The sequence below is a fragment of the Lissotriton helveticus genome, chromosome 3_2 (genome assembly GCF_964261635.1).
Source record: "Lissotriton helveticus chromosome 3_2, aLisHel1.1, whole genome shotgun sequence".
Classification (NCBI taxonomy): Eukaryota; Metazoa; Chordata; class Amphibia; order Caudata; family Salamandridae; genus Lissotriton; species Lissotriton helveticus.
Window position 1 is genome coordinate 237,932,516 of NC_136062.1, and position 20,337 is coordinate 237,952,852.

At 47.9% G+C, this 20,337-nt stretch overlaps 1 protein-coding gene across 4 annotated transcripts in view; it reads right to left on the reverse strand.

Annotated features, from left to right (window-relative positions):
* Positions 1–1,961: 1,961 nt before the first annotated feature.
* The window catches only part of LOC144826600 (uncharacterized), a 497,905-nt gene continuing 479,529 nt past the window's right edge, over positions 1,962–20,337 (reverse strand). For all 4 annotated transcript variants that reach the window (XM_078685107.1, XM_078685106.1, XM_078685105.1 and 1 more), the window contains 2 exons: positions 12,924–13,046; positions 1,962–3,658 (listed from right to left, as the gene is read on the reverse strand). In XM_078685107.1, the coding sequence (XP_078541233.1) occupies positions 12,924–13,046 (123 nt within the window). In that variant the 3' untranslated portion in view covers positions 1,962–3,658. The remainder of the gene's footprint in view (positions 3,659–12,923; positions 13,047–20,337) is intronic.

Genomic DNA, 20,337 nt, shown 5'->3' on the forward strand with positions numbered 1-20,337 from the left:
CTTGTCATAATAGTTAGCTAGTTATCAGGAATGATACAGAGGTTCCTGGTGTGGTCAGTGGGGATAGGAGTAGGCGAGTTCTGAGGGCCACCAGGAAGAGTCCCGCGGGGAGCTTATGTTTCTGAAAATCAGTACCCGTCTTTTCCGTGTTGTGCTTCAGGCAGTGGTCCTTCATCAAGTTGGCAACACCTGTCATGCAGTTGTGAAAGTTGGTCTTCGTGACTTCTTCGGAGAGGATGAGTTGTGTGTCATTGTTGGCTCAGGATAGGTTGTGGATTCTGGGCTTTGGCGATGCTAGCCAGAGGTGTCAAATGTTGAAGATGGTGAGGCAGAGTGAGGATTCTTGTGGTACTCCGTAGATGGTTTCTTTGTATTTCAGAAGTGAAGGCAAACTTTTTGCCTTTTTCTGGTGAGAAAAGAGGTGATCCATCCGAGAGCAACTTTTTGGATGCCTTCGCTGTGCAGCCTTGTGATGCGTGTGGTGGGAGACCACATCAAAAGCTGCAGAGAGGTCTAAGAGGATCAGAGCCCCAGTCTCTCCTCAGTTGAGCAGCACTTGCATGTTGTCAGTAGCCACGGTCAGGGCTTTCTCAGTGCTGTGGTTGCTGAGAAATCTGGATTGGAAGAAGCAGAGTAAAAGGTTCCATTCCAGATGTGAGGGGAGTTGGTGGATGATGGCATTATTTTAATACTTTAACCCGATACGTAATCAGGGCGATCGGTCGGCAGTTGTTTCGCTGGGGTCTACCGATGGCCTAATTAGTAGGGTATTGACCTCTGCATGTTTCCAGTCCTCGTGGAAGGTGGGCGTGGCAATTGAGGTGTTGAACAAGGTGGAGAGTACGTGGCAGATTCTGGCTTTGAATAGGTTGAAGATGTGGTGAGGACCTAGGTCAGTTGGGGCCTATGAGTGAACAGAGTTTATAATTGAGGTGGTGGTGTCCTGTGGAGCAAGCCGGCTCCATTCAGTTAGTTGGTTGTCTGTGGTGGTAGTGGGGTCGTGCTTGAAGAGACGTTGGTGGCATTGGGATGGGGTTTGAAGTTTCTGTAGATGTCGGAGATCTTGTCGTGGAAGACGCAAGCAAGCTTGTTGCAGAGTTCCTGTGTGGGGGTAAACTTTGCTGCCGCTGAGGAGTTGAAGAATTCTTTGACGATGTTGAAGATTCTTTGCGGTTATTGGAGCTTGTTTTGGTGTGTGAGGCTAAGGCCTTGTTCTTAGATTCTCTCAACTGTCTGTAATATAGGTTGAGGTTTCTCTTGAAGTCACTCTTGTTGGTTAGGTCCTTGCTGGTGCACCATCTCCTTTCCAGTTGTTTACAGTGCCCTTCCGCTTTTCTGATTTCTTCAGTATACCAGCTGGCCTGCTTGGTGGAACTTCGGGTGTTGTTGCCGATGGGAGCAACTTTCTGCGCAGTTGGTGATCCACTTGTTGAAGTTTGATGTTCTGGTCTAGGTTGCTGGTGGAGATTGGGTGGGTGATGTTGAGGGTATCGATCCATTTCATATGCATATATACAGCTGGAGGACTGTGTTCTCTTATATCTCTCCTAAAGCGTGGAACTACCTCACTCCACATCAGTGCCTCCTCCTCTTCATGAATTCCACAAGAAGCTGATGACCTGGCTTTTCAATTAACCAACCTGCCATAGGCAGGGCTTAGGCACACATGCTCGGTGCCAGGATTCTTCCTGAGTGATAATGCACTTTACTAATACACAACATGGCATAAAACAAGCCATGGGCAGTGAATTCATCAAACCCTCTTGGAGCAAAGAAAGCTGCAACCTTAACTACTAACAGTCTAAAGTTGAAAGGAGAGGCAGGGTACAGACAGGAGGGACAAAGGAACAGTTACAAGTTTGGTTTAGAGTCAGACAACTCTTTGCAAAACTAAAAAGGTACCCGAGTTGCCTACAATAGAGTTCAAAGACGGAAAAAAGTACAATTCAGCGAGGTTTGTATTCAAAATATTTATTTACGTCTTTTCATAACAATATTTTTACAGTATAACATTTGTTTTTTGTAATTGTACAATGCAAAATTCGAGCCAAACTATTTTAAGATGTCAAACCATTCATTTAAATTATTTAAACACCAAATTCCTCCTCCAAGACGAACCACAGGAGGTAGAGGGCAGAGAAAGGGAAAACAACAAGTGAGAAAAGAACAAGTATGCATAAGTTACGAATAAGAGAATCTCCAGTATGAGAAACATTAAAACAATGGGCCGTGGGTTCTCTTCAATAGCATAGAGGCTGTAGTGCGGTCAGCTCACAGCAGCTGGACCATAGCCTCCAACTTCAGATTCCACAGATGTGCTACAAAAAACAACCTAGACCTGGCCTACAAAGACATCACAATTAGAGCCAGCCCATAGAGCAATTTATACAATGAAACTGGTTTATGGCAAGGCACCAAATGGCAGCAGGTTCAGAGAATGAACTGACCACTAATAGCTACCCACTAGTGTTCGATTATTTCTGATGGGAACATCACATTTTTCCTTTTCCTGGTTCTTGTAGTCACCACATTCATTCGGTAGACTCCATTAAGCTAATTTCAACAGTTTAGTAAACTAAACCCCATATAAAGTCTTCGATCAGCGCACACAGTTAATACACATAGTTAATAGGGACTGACATCTGCACTCCGTTCCAACATTCAACCATTTAATGCTCTAAGTGCAACACAGATCTGTGGGTCAACTGTTTTTCAATAGTGACTAGGCGAGGCCTGCTCTAATGACAATAAGCACCTTTTCGGCCACAACCTTGTGAATGTGAAAGATGAAAGCAAGAAATTCAACAAGACAGTGCACATTTAAAAACAGATCACATATGTTTGCTAAATTCGCAGATATGTGGTGGGGTTTCCCACATGCCCAACATCCAAAAAAAACACCAAAATTCTAGTACCCAACAAAAACATTGCTGGGGAGACCGTCCCACTATACCAAAACAATACAACGAAAGGGCACTGAAACCCCTCGGCAGAGAAACAAATGTGTTTGCAAAATGGCTCCCCAGGAGGTCAGCATTCAAGGAAATATCCGAGTTTACACGTCCAGCATCTCCAAAACAGAGACCACGGCGGTTCAATCAGATGCCAGGTCACCATTAAGTAGTTATATGCTCTGGACATCTATTGGGTGAAAATGAGGTAGTTTATCATCGTTGAGGCAATTCGTGCTGGCGGTTATATAGGATCCATGATCAGCTGTAAAACTGTTGAGGTTTGGATTTCAGTGTTTATACTTTAGAGAAAAAAAAATAGAGGACATTTTGTCCTTTCAAAATAGAAGCATTCCCCGATTAATTGTGTTCTTGCCACGGCCTTCACCAGCATAAAATGTCCAAGTTGCCAGACAAGGGGGTTAGTGATGACTTTCTGCAAGTTCTTCTTTTGAATTGGTGAAGTGGTCTCTTGACGTATGTAATTCTTTAGACAAAAGGAATTTCACTTTTGTTGGAACTTTAAACATGCCTCGGAGTGCAAAGGAGAAGTGAAAGAGGTTGGGAGCAAATTTAGGCTATGCGTTCTAGGTTCGTGGGGGTCTTGCCTACTATGGCAAACCAGGCTCCTCGAGGCTTCCCGTTCTTTGGCAACATTCAGAAGTGCATTGTGAGGCGTACCAGACGTTTCCGCAACCATTTCAGTCCTAGATGTCAAAAGAAACAAAAAATAACCATTAAAATCCCTTTAGGTCAATAGAAGATTACAACCAAATCTCACAAACCTAGAATTGGCAGACAGTATGCTCAAAAACAATGGGCCCGATTCACAAAGGAACTTAAAGTCTGCCACGAGTGCAGAGACTCCGCACTTGTAACTTTACTAAACATAAGTCCCTTTGTGAATCGGTCACTCAAATGGCAAATTAACAGCAGATAGCAAATCTATGCGATTGTGTTCTGCATTTTGGATTTTTCCAATCCAAGGAATATGCAAGGTCACTCTCCCATCCACCCTACAGTGAGTATTTTAGATTCTGGGCCATGCGTTGCAAATCAGCTCAATATCCCCGAATACGACAAATCATTTTTATACAAATGACTGGAATAAAAGGCTTCTAACGGTGAGACCCTCCTCTTCAGACTTAGAACCACACACATACTAAAGGGCCTCAACTATATTGCATCCTAATGCCTCTTATGATTTTACTTATGATTTTTAAATTATGCCAGCAGCAAGTAGATGTCCAAAGAGCCTTCATAATAAAGAGGCACACAGAATCTCAGGATGAACATGGCACAGAGATTACATTAAATTGAACTTGCTGCCCTTAAAGGCAACAAGAGCTAACTAAATACTCTCATACAAGCACATCCAACTTCCAAAATGATAATTCAATTTAGGATTGCAAATGGTGATGAAAAAGGTCATTTGAAAAGAGCACAACAGGACAGCAGTGACTCACGGCCCTACTACCTTGTTATATTCTCACTGCTTAGCCCTGTAGAAAACCTTTGACACGGTTTGGTGTACACAGAATTTCTTTTGATACTTGCAGTTGCAAATTATACCCACACTTTGGGCATAAGGGGGATACATCACCAAGAAACCCCACCCATAGCACTTGAAGTCCTGGAGGAGTACTCCCACTGCAGAGACGGATAGCAAAATACTGAATGATTGAGATTCCCCTACAGCCATGGGCTCTCCAGCTGGGGCCCTGGGTGTTTTTAATATGAAGTGTTGCTATTCAACGATTGCTCCTTTCACAGAGTCAGACCCCTCACACTGATTTGCTTGTGCCTGGGTCCAAACTAGAATGCTTGGTGAGCAATAAAAAGATGGCCTTGGGCCCAGATCTTTGTACGAGGCTGAATGTGGATGGAATGCTGACCAATGTCAATCATTTGATCTTTTTTCATTTGTTGCTTTAAGTGGGATGGGTAAGCCAAGGCGTGGGCCCCATGCTCTCCATGCTACTGAAGTAAAGCTAGCCTGGCTGATGGGATGTGATACCCGAAACAGTCCGAGGATGCTGGTTTCTGGTCCAGGAATTGTGAGAAGTTGGCCTGGTATAGGATGTCCACTATTCTAGTGAGCACCTTGCACCATTCCAAACGACCCTTATTGATGGTAGGTTATAAAGTCAACCTTATAGAAAGATATCCCAGTGGTAGATGTGGAGAGCAGCCTTCAGGCTAAGACTTGGAAACGAGTTAAGCAAGTTGTTTTACCAATTATAATCTCTTGAATGATCAAATGAAAGCACACCACACAAGGTATATATCAAATATATATGTAAGTCCAATTGATCGCACACTGCTTGTCCTACCAGCGTGTTGCCCCAAAGCATTATGGTCCATGAAGTAAGCATCAGCGGGTGCGCCTCTGCCAGGGTCTTGAGCAAAAAATCACTGTTGCGTTGGCCATCCCTGGACACGTGTTTCGAGGTTGTTGCCTCTCGTCAGCAGGGAATAGGCATATATGTAGGGGTGCTGCGTAGGCTGCCAAAAAATGTTCTCAGGTCCGGTACCGCTCATGGCACGCAGGTGCGTAACCCGCCAGCTCCTGGGAGCCTGAATATAAAAGACTCAACACTCGGGTAGAAGCGACCATCATGCTGCGGGGTCACACGCTGATGGGACGAGCAGTGTGCGACCTCATTCGGACATACTATTTATACAGGCTCCCTTGAGCCGGTGGAGGTGACGACCCCGAGATAACGCACCTGCGCGCCTTAAGAGGTATCTGGACCTATGAATATTTTCGGCAGCCCACGCAGCAACCCCGTGCACACGCCTAATCCCTGCTGATGAGCGTTAATGAACGCGAAACACGTGTCCAGGGATGGCAAGCACACCAGTGAACACCCTCAAGACTACACTCGGGTAGAAGCGCACCCGCTGATACCGACTACATCGACCATCATGCTTCGGGGTCACACGCTGATGGGACGAGCAGTGTGCAACCTCATTCGGACATCTAATATATATGTATTTATTCTAATCCCAACCCCTCAGGTCTCTTTATGAGGTCAGAGGTAAAAGTACAATACACAGAACTTTATTAGCATACAATAAGTCGCACAGTATACGTTATGCCCTAGGGGCCTCACAAACTATATACTAAAATAGTGGTATAAGAACCATATGAGAGTTAGAAAGCAGGCCTAGGGCATCGCTGGGGCTGGCTAGAACCACCAAAGGTTAGGATGTAGGAGACCCACGGTAGACGCGTGCATTGTCTAAACACAGCCGCGGGTTACCATGGACTTTCTATGGAGAACAAACAAGTTACAAAGTTACATGTTAAGGGTACTTCTAGGTGAACTACGATGGAACCCTTTTAGACTAGGGCACTTCGAGAGTCAAGACCTATGTGAGCACCAGAGTACTCGTGTTACCTCACCCAGGGAAGCTGGGTGCATAGGTCTCTTTTCGTGTCGGGTTTCGTCGTTGATTCCAATGGAGAGCTGCGAAGAAGTGCTGCAGGCGACCAGAGGAAAAGTGTCCGGGTGGATCAAAGGGTGGATCGGAGATGTGAAGAACCTGAAAGCAGAGGAGATAGAGTCTGGGTCACTAGCCAGTGACCAGGATGGCGATAGGAAGATGCCAGCCGAAGTCGGGTGATTTCAGGTGAGAAGGTGAAGCTGGTCCCTTCAGCCACGAGGACCAGGAGGCGTCGACGACAAACAGGATCTGGATTCTTGCTGTCCCACAAAGGATCTAGTTGACTGCGGTGTCAGTATCTGGATTGGACCCAACAAGCCTTTGCAAACGCAATCAACGCAGGATGTCCAGATGTGCTTCGGTGCAGACCAGCAAGGTCTGAGAAACTCCCCCTTTGGAGAGGAGTTGGAGCAAGCCCGGAGCAACCAGAAAAGCTGAAGAAAGTGAAGATTGGTCTTCGTGGGGGTTCACTAGCCAACTGACTAGGAACCATGAAGATGCGTCGAGCTGAAATGCACAAAGCGGGCCCACTCGTGGAGTGTGGGCCTCAGCTTCAGTGCAAAAGGTGCTCGGGGCAGGGGCTTCAAATACCCCAATGCACAACTTCGGGATTCCTCGGGAAGTAGGTGCAGTAGCAGAAATGCAGGATGTCCAGGAGTTCCAGTCCCACATCTCTCGTGTCCGCCACAGGTCTCCGCTTTGCTGGGAGCACAGGTCAGCGTCAGATGTCTGGAAGTCTGTGTCCTGTGTCGCAGATTCTTCGGGATCGGGCAGAAGCCTCGTAAATGCAGACCAGCAAAGATGCTGTTGGTGCCTGTTTGGACAGGGTGGTCATTCCTTGACCACAAGGGCGATCCTTCCGTCTTCCAGTCGAAATGGAATGTAGAAGGTCCAGGAATTATGTATCAGAGTTTCGTCTAGGGTAATCTAAAGTCCTAGGGTCTGGGGTACTATACTTATAGCAAGTTTAGGGGTTAGACTAACTCTAAGGTCCCTCCTATGGGTGGACCTAGGTAGGGGGTGGTTACACCCCTTCCCCTTTGTCCAGTTTCACGCTGGGGCGGAGTGCCCCAGCAATTAGTTTAAACTGGGAAATGCATGGAGCACCTTGTGTGCCCCAGGTAGTGTCTGAAAAACATTCACTGAATGCAACCCTCCCTGCCCCAATACACTAAAGCCTGTCTGGGGAGGTGCAGGAAACCTATTGTCCAGGCCTCCCCTGCCGGAGTTTCGTCCAGCCGCAGGAGGGCAGACTCGTGTGTGGCAGCAGCATCCATTTTGTGATGCTGGGGCTCTGTTTAACTTTAAGCAGGTTTAACTGTAACTACATGTCTTCTCCCTCTAGAAGTGTGGAATGCTACCCTCGCTGCCAGAACTGGTGCAGGGGTGGGGTGGTTGGGGGGGTGGGGGGGGGGGGGGTCCCAGTCCAACTAAGTCGAAAACCAGCAAAACACCAGGCAAAAAGTGGGGGTAACCATATAGACAGATTTCCACCTTCATACCTTCCTACAGGCATGACCTGGCAGATCGGGCTGCACTGTTCACATGGGGAGCAGGGTCAAGATTGATTTGATTTGCCTGGGTGGAAATTGGAATGGCATGGTGAGCAAACAAAATAATTGATTTAGGCAAAGATCTCTGTACTGGGAGGAAATGTTTGACACTTCTCAGCATTCTGTCCATCAATTGTTTTTTTGCACTTTTAGAAAGTTGGTATTTTCTTGCCTTAGCCATTTGGTATCTGCAGCCTGTCTGTGCGTTACATGACTGGGTGTGGGTGACAGTTGGGCATTGTGCATTGTTCCTAGACAGCCACACACAATGGGGGGCTTAGGTGTGACTGGATGGGCATCACAAACAATGGGAGGGAAGAGCTGGAGCTAGCCCCACTTACACTTGAATAAGCTGTGTCCTGTCACCATGCAAATGGCTGCATACCCCTTGCAGTTAGTCTGGATCCCGGTTCAGGAAGGTAGGGCCCAGTACACTTTAAATGCATGGCTCTAGAAACTTCTCACTTCAAAGGCATAACTGGGTATAATTACTGGACCTCTGTACAGTTCTGGAGCTTATGGATACTCTGCCAGGATGAAGAACTTCTGTGCAATTGAAAGGAATGCCACTCTGCTGGGCTGCCACTCTGAAGGACTGCCACCCTGTATTGCTGACCAGCTGCCCTCTTTTCTGGGTCAGAAGGACAAGACCTGCATCTCTTGAACCCAGAGGCCAGAGTGACTCCAACGGCCAGTTGGATGGCCTGATCTGAAACCTCAAGGACATATGATTCCAACAACTTGGAACCCACACCTAGATTGTGCCAGCTGTGATTCTACCCTGCCAAGTGGCGACAGCTCACTCCTGGACCCTTGGAAGTGGCCTCAAGGTGCTCTGCTTGCCTTTGTGGAACCAGCAGAACCAATGCAACTCTTCTGCCGTGCACACTCTAGCAGAACTGAGCAAATCTCTCATTAGCCCAAGCTTTAGGAAGTCTCGCACCGGGGGCAAGACTTTATTTGGCTCCCCTATACTGGAACTCTACCTCTTTATCTCCGCAAGTGCACTGATCTCCTTACTTTTAGGAACCTTCTGAAGACGGAACTTTTCCGCAACTGATATTCTGAACCGATGCTACATAGCACGAAGATAACCCTCAGGGTGTGATTCAGGTGCTTTATAAACCATTCATTCATTTGACACATCACCGCTGCTGTGTGGACCGGACCCATAGCTAAAACTTGCATCACCGCCACTCATCGGAACCACCACTGTGCGATGCAGGATTTAAGGTACTTTGTTCAGCGGGCTTAACTGGGTCCCTGTGGCATGCAAGCAATCCAATGCAGTTGTCCTGGTCCTGCGCAACCAGATATCCACAGTTGGAGCTTTTTTCACTCAAATCTTTAACATTAGGTAGCACCGGTCCTACTGATTAAATGTTTGTTGTTTTGGTCTCGTTTTATTTATTAAAGAAAGTACTACTGTTCTAACTTGTTGTGAGATCCTTTTTGGGTGAAAGAGTATGCAGCGTATTCTTCAGTCAATGCTTCTGGCTGAATTAGGATTTCTTAGATATTTGTTTATTTAATAATTCCTGTGTCCTTCCTGATAATGGAGGGGCATCATAATTTCACCTCCAAGGGGATAGTAGTAGATTCCTCCAACTGACTGAGTAACTGTAGAACAAACAGTTTCAGGGTGAAATGTCCCACCAGGTACCTTGGGTATCTGTTATGCAACTGGGCCCGAGGAAAGCCATTGATCCTTTGGGCACAAGTAGGCTGATACAAGTTGACCTCTTTTCTGATCACCTATTGGATGTGCAGGGCAGAGTAATCATCCCCATCACATCCCACTGTCTTGACCTTACTGGCGACCCAGTTTAGAATTAAAAATAATTTTTCTTCTGAGGACGGTAACAATTTTAATTCACATTTTGCACAGATCCCACCATATGTCCCAGCTAAGAGATTACCTCCTGGTCGTGTCGAGACCTATTGACGCATTTGACAATTATTACTTCAGTAGAGTACATACCATTGAGGGAATATAGTAATTAAGGGTCTCACAACTATTTTAGAAGACACTAACCACGAAGAATGGTGTGGGTGCACTCTGATGGCTTACCTTTACACTAACCAAGTAAGCAGTGTGTATCCCTTTGTGTGCTTCTATCTCCCTTTTAAAAAAAAAAAAAAATTCCGAGTAGCTGCCATAAAAGCCTAATGTTTCACATGAGTGAAGACAATTTTGAGTGGATGAAATATTAAGATCCACCAAAATATAAAATCTCCCACAACCAGAATGCAATTCCCCAAAAGGGTAGTTAGTTTGATACTGTCAATTAGATGTGGCGGACTAATAGCAAAGAAAGTTAGTGATAGCGCTAATAGAAATATTAATAGAAAATTTCACACACCGGGATTGCCTTATTTACCATTTAAGACATTAGATTAATTTCTAGTTAATAGGATCTGTGCTATCAATCAAACATTTTCACAGACATTAGATGTAGGCCATGGTTACCTGTTACAAACTGGTATGAAACTGACATGACCGGAACCAACCAAAATCATATTTGGCAAAAAAATATATATATGTTTTTTCCCTATTTATTGTCATCATCAATATTGTTTAAGGGTAAGCCTCCATAAAACAATATACATAAATGAATATGCATATTATCAAACAGATAAAAAGGTGGATACAAAAGTCCCTAAATTCTCATATATCCAATTCATTGCATCAAGGTAACGCTGTTTAGCAGATAGTTTGCAAATAAAAAACTAGCCACATTAAAAACAACTAAACTTCTCGCTTCAGATTTCAATATCCGCAAGGCCTCTTTGTATTGTAAAACACAGACAGTAGATCGGTATAATCCACTTCAGGTGAACCAGGTAGGGTGGACAGAAGATAACTTATTACTGTTTTCTTCTGTACAAAACACACTAGACAACAATATGGGGTGAAAGAAGAACTGGTAGTAGACCAGTTACTTGCAAAATCTCTTAACGATAGGATTCTGTACCTACATTTTGCATACAGGTGAATGGCCAATTGGGAGCAATATCATTTACAAGTGCAGTCTTGATCCAGGGCTATAATTCCTTGTAAACTTTTTTTTTTTTTTTTTTAATATTTTAATTAACTTTTTTGTCAAAAAGCTCTCACATTACATCTTAATGCAACTGGTGACATTACAGCGGTACAAACATGCCATCGTGACGTAAACTGAATTCATATGATATGAATATTGGAGGCATTGGTACGTCAGTCTCCGACGCAACGTGAGTTCAGGGGGGAACTGGGGGAGATGAACGGGGAAACATGTGTGGGAAGAGAGAATCAGGTAACCTTAAAGATGGAAATAAGGGGGGGGAAGGGAGGAGCTGAGACTGAGCCAAGGAGATAAGATCATGTAGGATGTTCGGGACACATCTGCCAGAGGTTGGGGGAGGGGGTGGGGGAGGGATCACATCATGTACACTCTATTGGGGCGGTGGCGCCGCCGGGGTTGTAGCGTCGCATTGGGAGGTGCTGGGGGTAGCGTGCATATGGGTTGGCTTAAACTGGTGGGATAACGTGGTCCATTCTAAGGAAATGGGGAGTTTATGCTGACCTTTTGCTTCCTCCTCCCTCAGGGCTTCCTCCTCTGCTGGCGCCCATTTTTGCATCGCACCCACCCATGTCTCAAACGAGGGACCGGTGATCGCACTCCAGTGCATGGCGATGTTTCTTTTGGCTAGGCACAGGGAAAGAGCAGCATAGCGGACCTGTACCTTGTGTGCCTTCGGCCTACGCAAGATTCCCAAAGCAACCGCCTCCCAGGAGTGTAAGCTCTGTGAGACCCGTGATAGTGCAGATGCAGTCGAGGACAGCCGACCAATAGGGCTGAAGGGCTGGACAGCTCCAGAACATGTTTTGAAAGTGTGCATCTGGGGAGCGACATCTAGGACATAAGAACTGTGTGTTGGGGTAGAACCTTTGGAGACGCGCCGGCGTCTGGTATGCTCTGTGTAAGATGTAGTGCTGTATGTTTTTGAATCTTGCGTTTCTAGACACTTTCTTCAGAAATTCTAGCGCTCTGTCCCTTTCCCGGTCATGCAGTTGCCGTCCAAACACGTCCTCCCACGTGGCTCTCAGGGTGAGTAGGGGCTTGTGTGCGAGTTCTCTATAATTCCTTGTAAACAATATATAGGAAACCAATTCCTCAGTATACCAAATTCTACACCAGTATAGCAATGGTAGGAGTGTGATCACTTCTGCGATGCCTTTTATGCCCATGTCTAAATGCAACAGTAATATAAGGGCACTCTGTGGTAAATGTAGAAGTGTGTAAATAGTCCGACATGCTTCAATTTGCTAGATAGGATGGAATACATAACCGCTATGAAGATGTATCTGTACTTCAATAAGTTATTTTTAGCATTTAGCTTTAGTGTAATTTCATACCATCTCATGTACACGATGGCATCTCAGATTTGCCCCCATGAGTGCCTATATGACTGTTTAATATATAAGCTCTATGTTTGGGATACTCTGAATGTGTCCTCATCTGGACCCAAGGAATGGGTTTTGTTCAAGTATGGATGCTCTTGTCTGCATCTCATGACCATCAAATATGGAGACAACGGGTTTCCCATACAAGTAAACTACATAAATCTAGCAATTCCTTCAGAATATTAAATAAAGTTAATATGCAAATTTCTTGTAATACTTTGACTTCGAAGGAATGGATGGGACATGCTACAGGGATGTAAAGGACGACCAGAAAGGTAAATAAATAGATCCATAAGCGTACATACTTACCTACTTGATATAAAATATAGGACTTCTTTCATTGTACTTGTCTTGGTGGGTTAAACCGCCCCAATGAAATCCAATAAATCTATAAATGTATCCCGATTCTTCAGTGGGCAGCATTGTGTGAGTTTACAATGTTTTTGGCGGCATCTCAAATGTCACAGTGTAAATCATGAACAGCAGCACCACAGAAATCCCACAAACGCAAAAATTGCTCACCTACACCGCTCTAGATTGGTATCCTCGGTTGGTCAGCTCCAGGTTGTATTGACCCCTTTCAGGGTCTCGTGGCCTCTGGATGATTGCCTTTCCGTGGTGGCGAAACACATTGGTCTTTATAAACTAGAGATTGAACAAACAAATGTCACAGCTTAGACCACTAACATCTAAAATCGATAACATTAAACCTGAACACAGTTGAAGAGAGAGTGGGTGCATGCCTGTATACTTGAAGTATTGGAAATCAGGCGCAGAACAGGTGCACCAGCTACTAGAACTATGATCAGCCTTGTAGGTGGACAATTGTACTGTTTATGTGGTTAGTATCGAGTGGGCTTAATGAGCAAATGACGGAATCTTAAACTGTTATCTGCCTAACCAGCAACCAGTGAAGGGCACACTAAGTAGACTAAGCTTCGTATCATCCAAGCTACCTGGGCTTCATCCGAAGGCAGATTACGCTTTTCAGATGAAACAGACAAAATAGCAACGCAATAATCTTGATTTCAAGTCATAAATAAAGGCAATTTGATAGTACTGCATCAGCATCAAGTCCTTCATTATTTGGTTTAAATCTCTTTAGTGGCATTTGTACAAAAGCTTCCACATGTGATAATAGAGGATAATAACAAGCATTGTAAAAGATTCAGTTATCATACCAGTCCCTCCAAACCCACACCTCCACATAGTCGGCAGTATAAACATTAAAGCATGAAAACGTCATAATACAGTAAGGGATAAAGAGAAGGGGGTTAAAGAGAAGGGGGATAAAGAGAAGGGGGATAAAGAGAAGGGGGATAAAGAGAAGGGGGTTAAAGAGAAGGGGGTTAAAGAGAAGGGGGTTAAAGAGAAGGGGGTTAAAGAGAAGGGGGTTCAAGAGAAGGGGGTTCAAGAGAAGGGGGTTCAAGAGAAGGGGGTTAAAGAGAAGGGGGTTAAAGAGAAGGGGGTTAAAGAGAAGGGGGTTAAAGAGAAGGGGGTTAAAGAGAAGGGGGTTAAAGAGAAGGGGGTTAAAGAGAAGGGGGTTAAAGAGAAGGGGGTTAAAGAGAAGGGGGTTAAAGAGAAGGGGGTTAAAGAGAAGGGGGTTAAAGAGAAGGGGGTTAAAGAGAAGGGGGATAAAGAGAAGGGGGATAAAGAGAAGGGGGATAAAGAGAAGGGGGATAAAGAGAAGGGGGATAAAGAGAAGGGGGATAAATGGGGCGTGGCTGGACCAGCCAAGATGGTGGACGTCTCTCCGTGAGGCTCCTGCTGCCGGCTGGTGACCGCGGCCTCTAGTGCCCATTCCAGGTGTCCTCAAACAATACGGCGCCCACCACGGGGTTCCGGAGGCGATGGGGAACATGCCGGTATGCTTTGACTGCGGCTGGGCAGAGCAACGGGGACAAAATCACTGTGGCCGCTACCTCGGCGAGTGCCCCTTCTAAGATGGCGGACACATGCCGGAACATCGCGGATAGCTGAGGACCGACTTGACCCGGAGTCGCTTGAGCGGATTGGGCGAGATCAGGCGGAGAGTGGCTGCGGGACGTGGCTGACCGGTCCTGGGGATGGCGGACCCTATGAAGCGCCGAGTTGCGACCCTGCGACGACGCGGCGGGGGACTCCCCTCCCCCCCTTCTCCCGGCCCGGCCTGCAGATGCGGACATCGTGCCAACACCGGGAGATCAGTGCACGGAGGCGGCGCCTGAGGGACGAGGCAGGGGGGAGCCTGGCTCGGCACCACTGGGGACGTGTGCCCTGCGGGCATCAGGTGAGGCGGCAGCGACGGCCCGAGCCCAGAGACTGTACATAATCCACACGGCGCACAGACACCGCCTTCATGCCCCCACGGAATCCCGGCTGGGACAGGCAAGAACACCCCAGGAGGGTAACACAGCCTAGGCATCGCGCTCACAGGGCCGCAGAAGTACACAAGTGTGCCATCCCTGACACACAGTGAGAACACAGCGGTGCGAGTGGGACCGGGAAGGTGACCTTACTGCCCGTGCGCGGCTGGGAGACCTAGAGGACGCAGAGGCCAGGACGGCAGGCATACCACTGGCGTCCGTGGCGGAGCCGTCCACGGTGCTGCGGGGGAGACGTTGGGGAGGGGCTCCCCTCCCCCCGCTTGCACCCAGCGAGAAAATCGGCCCATAGTAGAACCACACACGGAGGCCAGCACCCGGAGACACGCACCAGCAGCATATCAGGATATCAGGGGACTGCACGTGCACTGGGGCTCGCTCTTCCCCTCCTGACAGCTAGGCCGCAACGGAGCAGACCCGACCGGGGGTGAGTGCCAGTTGCCCGGGCACACAGTGAGGAGCTAGACAACTCACGCATTGAAGCCAGGATTGAGACCGCGGTGACAGTTATCTATGCAGCTTCGACGGGGGAGGCGGACGGAGACCCCCCCCCCCTGCCCGAGGCCTGCGAGGGACCACACGACCTAGGCACATAAACGCAGTGCCCAGCGAGGAACGCAGGATGACCACCTGACACTCCCTGCGAGTTAGGAACTGACTGTACTCCCTCTCGCATCTTATCGCATACAACCGGTGGGAGGCCGTATGGTGAAGGCGAGTGCGCACAGTGACTAGCACCCGACTTAGGGTGACCACCCTGGCACCCTTCGCAACCCAAGAACCGCCGTTCGCCTCCAACACACCCCTGGCACCGCGAGGGAGCGACACCCCTGGACTGCATCGGCCGGGACCACCGCAGGAGAGCAAGCTGACACCTTGCCACGACTACAGCCGGACGCCTGGGAAATGGGGCCATCCACCCGCCACTGATTCCTCATACGGCAGGACCGGAGCGGCCTGCCGGCAACCGCCAGGCCCGATACGACACACCGGGTGGTGGACCCCCCTCAGCATGGGTTGCCCATAGAAGACACCCGCCCAGACGCCAGCCACTACCAGGTCCCGGGACGAACCTACCAGTGAAGATATGTCCAGGAAACTGGACCAAGTCTTAGCGGCCATAGAACACTCCAGAGTGGCCATGGAACACAAACTCGACACCCTGGCTGCGGACCTCAACATCTTGCGGTAGGACCACAGGAAGCTCGCTGATAAGGTAAATCAAAGCACAGCGACAATGCAAACAATGGAACCACAGGTGCAACAACACCACCAAACCTTGAAAGAACTCCAAGCCCGGATCCAGACTCTGGAGCATAAGACGGATGACTTAGAGGGGCGCTCCCGCAGGAGCAACATCCGCGTCATGAATCTGCCGAAGGGGGTGGAGGGGGCCGACCCGGTCAAGTACATCACGGACTGGATCACAACATTCACACCCGCGGAGGACCTGACCCCCCACTTTTCCATTGAACGGGCGCATCGTGTACCAGCGCGGAAGCCGAAGCCGGGCCTCCCCCCAGACCCTTCCTGATGAAACTGCTGCACTTCCGGGACACCATCCTCCACGCGGCCAGAGCACGAGGTCTATTGCAGGTAGAGGACAAACAAGTGATGTTATTTCCTGACTACTCCCAAGCAGTACAGCGTCAAAGAGCCACCTTCCAAGCAATCAAGCGCACCCTGCGTCAACAGAACGTACAATACGCTCTCCTGTTTGCGGCCCGCCTCAGGATCGTCCAGGATGGGAGCACGCACTTCTTCTCCGACCCAAAGGAAGCGGACTCCTGGATAGAACAACACCTTCCGCGCCGAGCTGACAACTCACCTGCGCGAAACAACTCTGGCACACGGAGAGGGGGTGACGACTTCGGAGGCTCACCCTAACACAACTGAAGGCGCGGTCCAGCCCCTCGGGAACAGGCTACCCGGACCTGACAAATCATCGCTGAGCGCCAGAAACGCTGAGGGCGGTGGCCGCCCAGGACCCCGGGAGGAGAAACTCGGACACAGAGGAGGGCCCCCACCTAGTCAGCTCGGAGGAGGAAGGCAGTGACGCACCCGAATTCAGCGAAGGCTCCGTGACGCCACCCGCAGTGACCCCCCAAACAGCGGAAACTCTGATCTAACAAGATGGCAGTTAACGCAGGACACAGTCAACTCGACGACTCCTGGGGCGGGACCATGGCTGGAGGCAGCCTTCTGCCACTGGTCTAGCTCAGAGACCTATTGAATGCTGGCCTATATTGGGGAGATCACCAGAGCCTGGGTCCTCCCACCCCAGCCGACCCCGGAGACGGACTGCAATGCCTATAGAGGAGACTCCACCACGGCCTTCATCAACCGCGGAGCCGAGCCGGCAGCAGCCGGAGAGCTGTCCTTTCACGACCCCACGACAATGAACTAAAGCTTTATGCAACCTAGTTTGGACGCGTTGCCTTGTGCAACGGGTCCCCGATGTTGGGACTGTTTCCTAAAGTTGCTATTTTTTATCCCCTTTTACATTCTACTCCTATTTGTCAAACCCGAGCGAGGAAGAGGCACACAGAGCGATCGGCTTAGTCTTCGAGAGAGCGGGGGGCGGTGGGAGGGAGCGGACCAGGTGGGGGACCCACCCGAGAGACACTCGGACCACACAGACACCACATGACGCACATGTCAAACACAGACTTCAAGGTCCTCACGCTCAACGTCGGGGGCATGCACACGGCCAGCAAACGGTATTCGATATACGCATATGTGAAGCGTCAGCAGGCCCAGGTGGCCCTCCTACAGGAGACGCACTTGACGGCGCAAGAGGTAGGCCGATTGCACAAAAAATGGCGTGGCATATTGTGCGCCACTGAGTACTCCGCTTTTGCTAGAGGCACACTCATATGGATCCGACCGGGGGTCCCCTTCAAAGAACATGCCAGGATCATCGACAGGGAGGGCCGATACGCAAAACTGATAGGCCTGCTAGAAGGCCAGTCAATCCTTATAGGGTGTATCTATGCCCCTAACACAGATCAGGAACAATACTGGAACTCCCTAACTGGTGTCCTAGCCCGCCATGCAGGCATACCTTGGCTCCTGGGAGGGGACTACAATTGTGCTCTGGACTTACACCTTGACAGGTCCCACCCCCCACCACTCCACTCTCCAGCACACAAACAAACAGAGCGCTTCCGCTGATGGCTGGATCACTGGTCCCTGATGGACGCATGGAGAGCATTGCACCCGACCGCGCGACTTTACTCTTTCCATTCTATCCCACACGACCTGAGGGTTAGACTAGACCGGTTCCTATGCACCACAAACCTGATTCCCAAGATTACCTGGGAAGAATACTATCAGATCACGATGCACATGTATTGATCCTTCGCTGGCACCCCCCGGTCCCAACGTGGAAACTCCCCCAGGAGTGTCTCACTGATCAAGCCTTTCGCCACTCACACGGCAAATTCATTAGGGACCACTTCCAGCACAACGCGGGCACAGCATCTTCCAGGGCTCTAGAGTGGGACGCATACAAAGTTAGTGCCAGGGGTCACTGAATCCAGCAGGTGGTGGGAGTACAGCGCACACTAGAGCAGGCACTGAGTGGAGCGGAGAAATCGCTGGCGGATCTCTCCCGGGACACGGATCAAGGGAAGGCCACGCTTGCACAACTCACAACGGCGAAACTCACGCATGCAGAGGCCATGAGAGACTTGCGTAAATATAACTTTCGTGCTTACGCGAAGAGAAGGGGGATAAAGAGAAGGGGGATAAAGAGAAGGGGGATAAAGAGAAGGGGGATAAAGAGAAGGGGGATAAAGAGAAGGGGGATAAAGAGAAGGGGGATAAAGAGAAGGGGGATAAAGAGAAGGGGGATAAAGAGAAGGGGGATAAAGAGAAGGGGGATAAAGAGAAGGGGGATAAAAACAGGAAATTCGCGCGCCACCCTTTAGAGGTGCAGCCAATCAAGAATAAAGTTCTTAAAATCAACAAACATCAAGTCCTTCATAATCAGACAATTGAAATCAGGGCCCCCTTTTTAAAGGATAGTAAGCGTAAATGAAAGGGTCAAATAGCACTTCGTAGCTGATCACATGAGACAACCCATTTGGCTGCTATGAAGAGCTATAATGGTGCACCAACAATTCAAACAACTTTATTTCATGCATTGTTATGCAGCCTGCACACATCTATTATGTTAACATCCAGAAACTCCTACCGTGTAAAAATTAACGTTTCACATAATGTTTCATGTGGAGGTTCCACCTACAATGAGCAAATTAAATTAATCATTGGCTGAATGTAGAGTTCATAAACTTCAGCACTGGACCCAGAGAGTAGCAAAGATCCTTACTAGGACTAAACCATTGAAGAATAACTGATCTATTTAATACTCCAATTGGTTTTGAATGGCGCTACTGTATCAGGCTGCACAGATGTCAATCTTTTGCATCCTCTGCTTGACTTGTTCCCTAAAGTAGTTTGTTGGTATCCCACGCTGAACCCAATATTTTGGGCTACAATTTTCTGCTATTTGGAGTGCAGAAACATTGCCATACATAAGTTATTTTAGTATATTTCTAGATCGACAGCATTATGTTTTGCAAATGACTTGATCGCACCACTAGAGCATGAAAAAGTCAAATATCAGATTATCTTTTCTATAAGAAAGGCATTTACTCCTGGATGTCCAATAAGCGTCCAAAAGTATACGTATCTTAAGTGGGAGTGTAACTTGGCCCAGTGGCTCTTCTGGTGTTCCATGAACTATGCTACCACCTGAACCAGGACCTTGGCCAGAAATTACAGCATACAAATGGATTTGCAGTTTTTCAAAGATATAGGAAACAACTTTAATAGAGGAGCACCCAGGACCAGTAGTCCGGGCTAGCAGTTCCACCACAACAGCTTTTTTCCGTAGTAACAAAAGAAAAAAACGTGAGCAAGGGACAATTCCAGAACACAGGTCCTGTTATACATTTTAGGTTTATATTTGGGAATAGACTGTGGCATACATGTGCTAAATTCAATTCGAAGTAATTAAATCTAAGGAATCATAGTGAGATGTGGAATTGTGACCATTACATTTGTTAAATATAAAAACATTTGTATCGTTTTTTCAATCGTACCACAAATTGAAGTTGTATTCATTTTGTAATTTAGGATACAGCTATATGGTTCTGTCCTGGCTTATGGGATATGTGGAGTTGCCGCTTTACAATGGATTAAGCTGCCAACATCACTTGTGTAAGAAATGGAATTTCTGGTTGGTTAGGGCTTGCGCCTAAGCCAGGCAGAAACCACCACTCCAGTCAGGGCAAGGGAGTTACACGCTGAAGTTAACCCCTGCTCACTCCCTTGGTAGCTTGGCACAAGCAGCCAGAATTATTCCAGAGGCAATGTGTAAAGCGTTTGCCGCAACACACAGCAGCAACACACTAGGCACACCACAAAAGAAACTCCACACAAGGTTATATAAACAAATAGCCTTTGTATTATACAAAACGCATTAGAATCATAATCACACATACACTGTGCCAACTGGCACTAGGCAATATTTACAGGGGATTATATACACATGACAGGGCCAATCG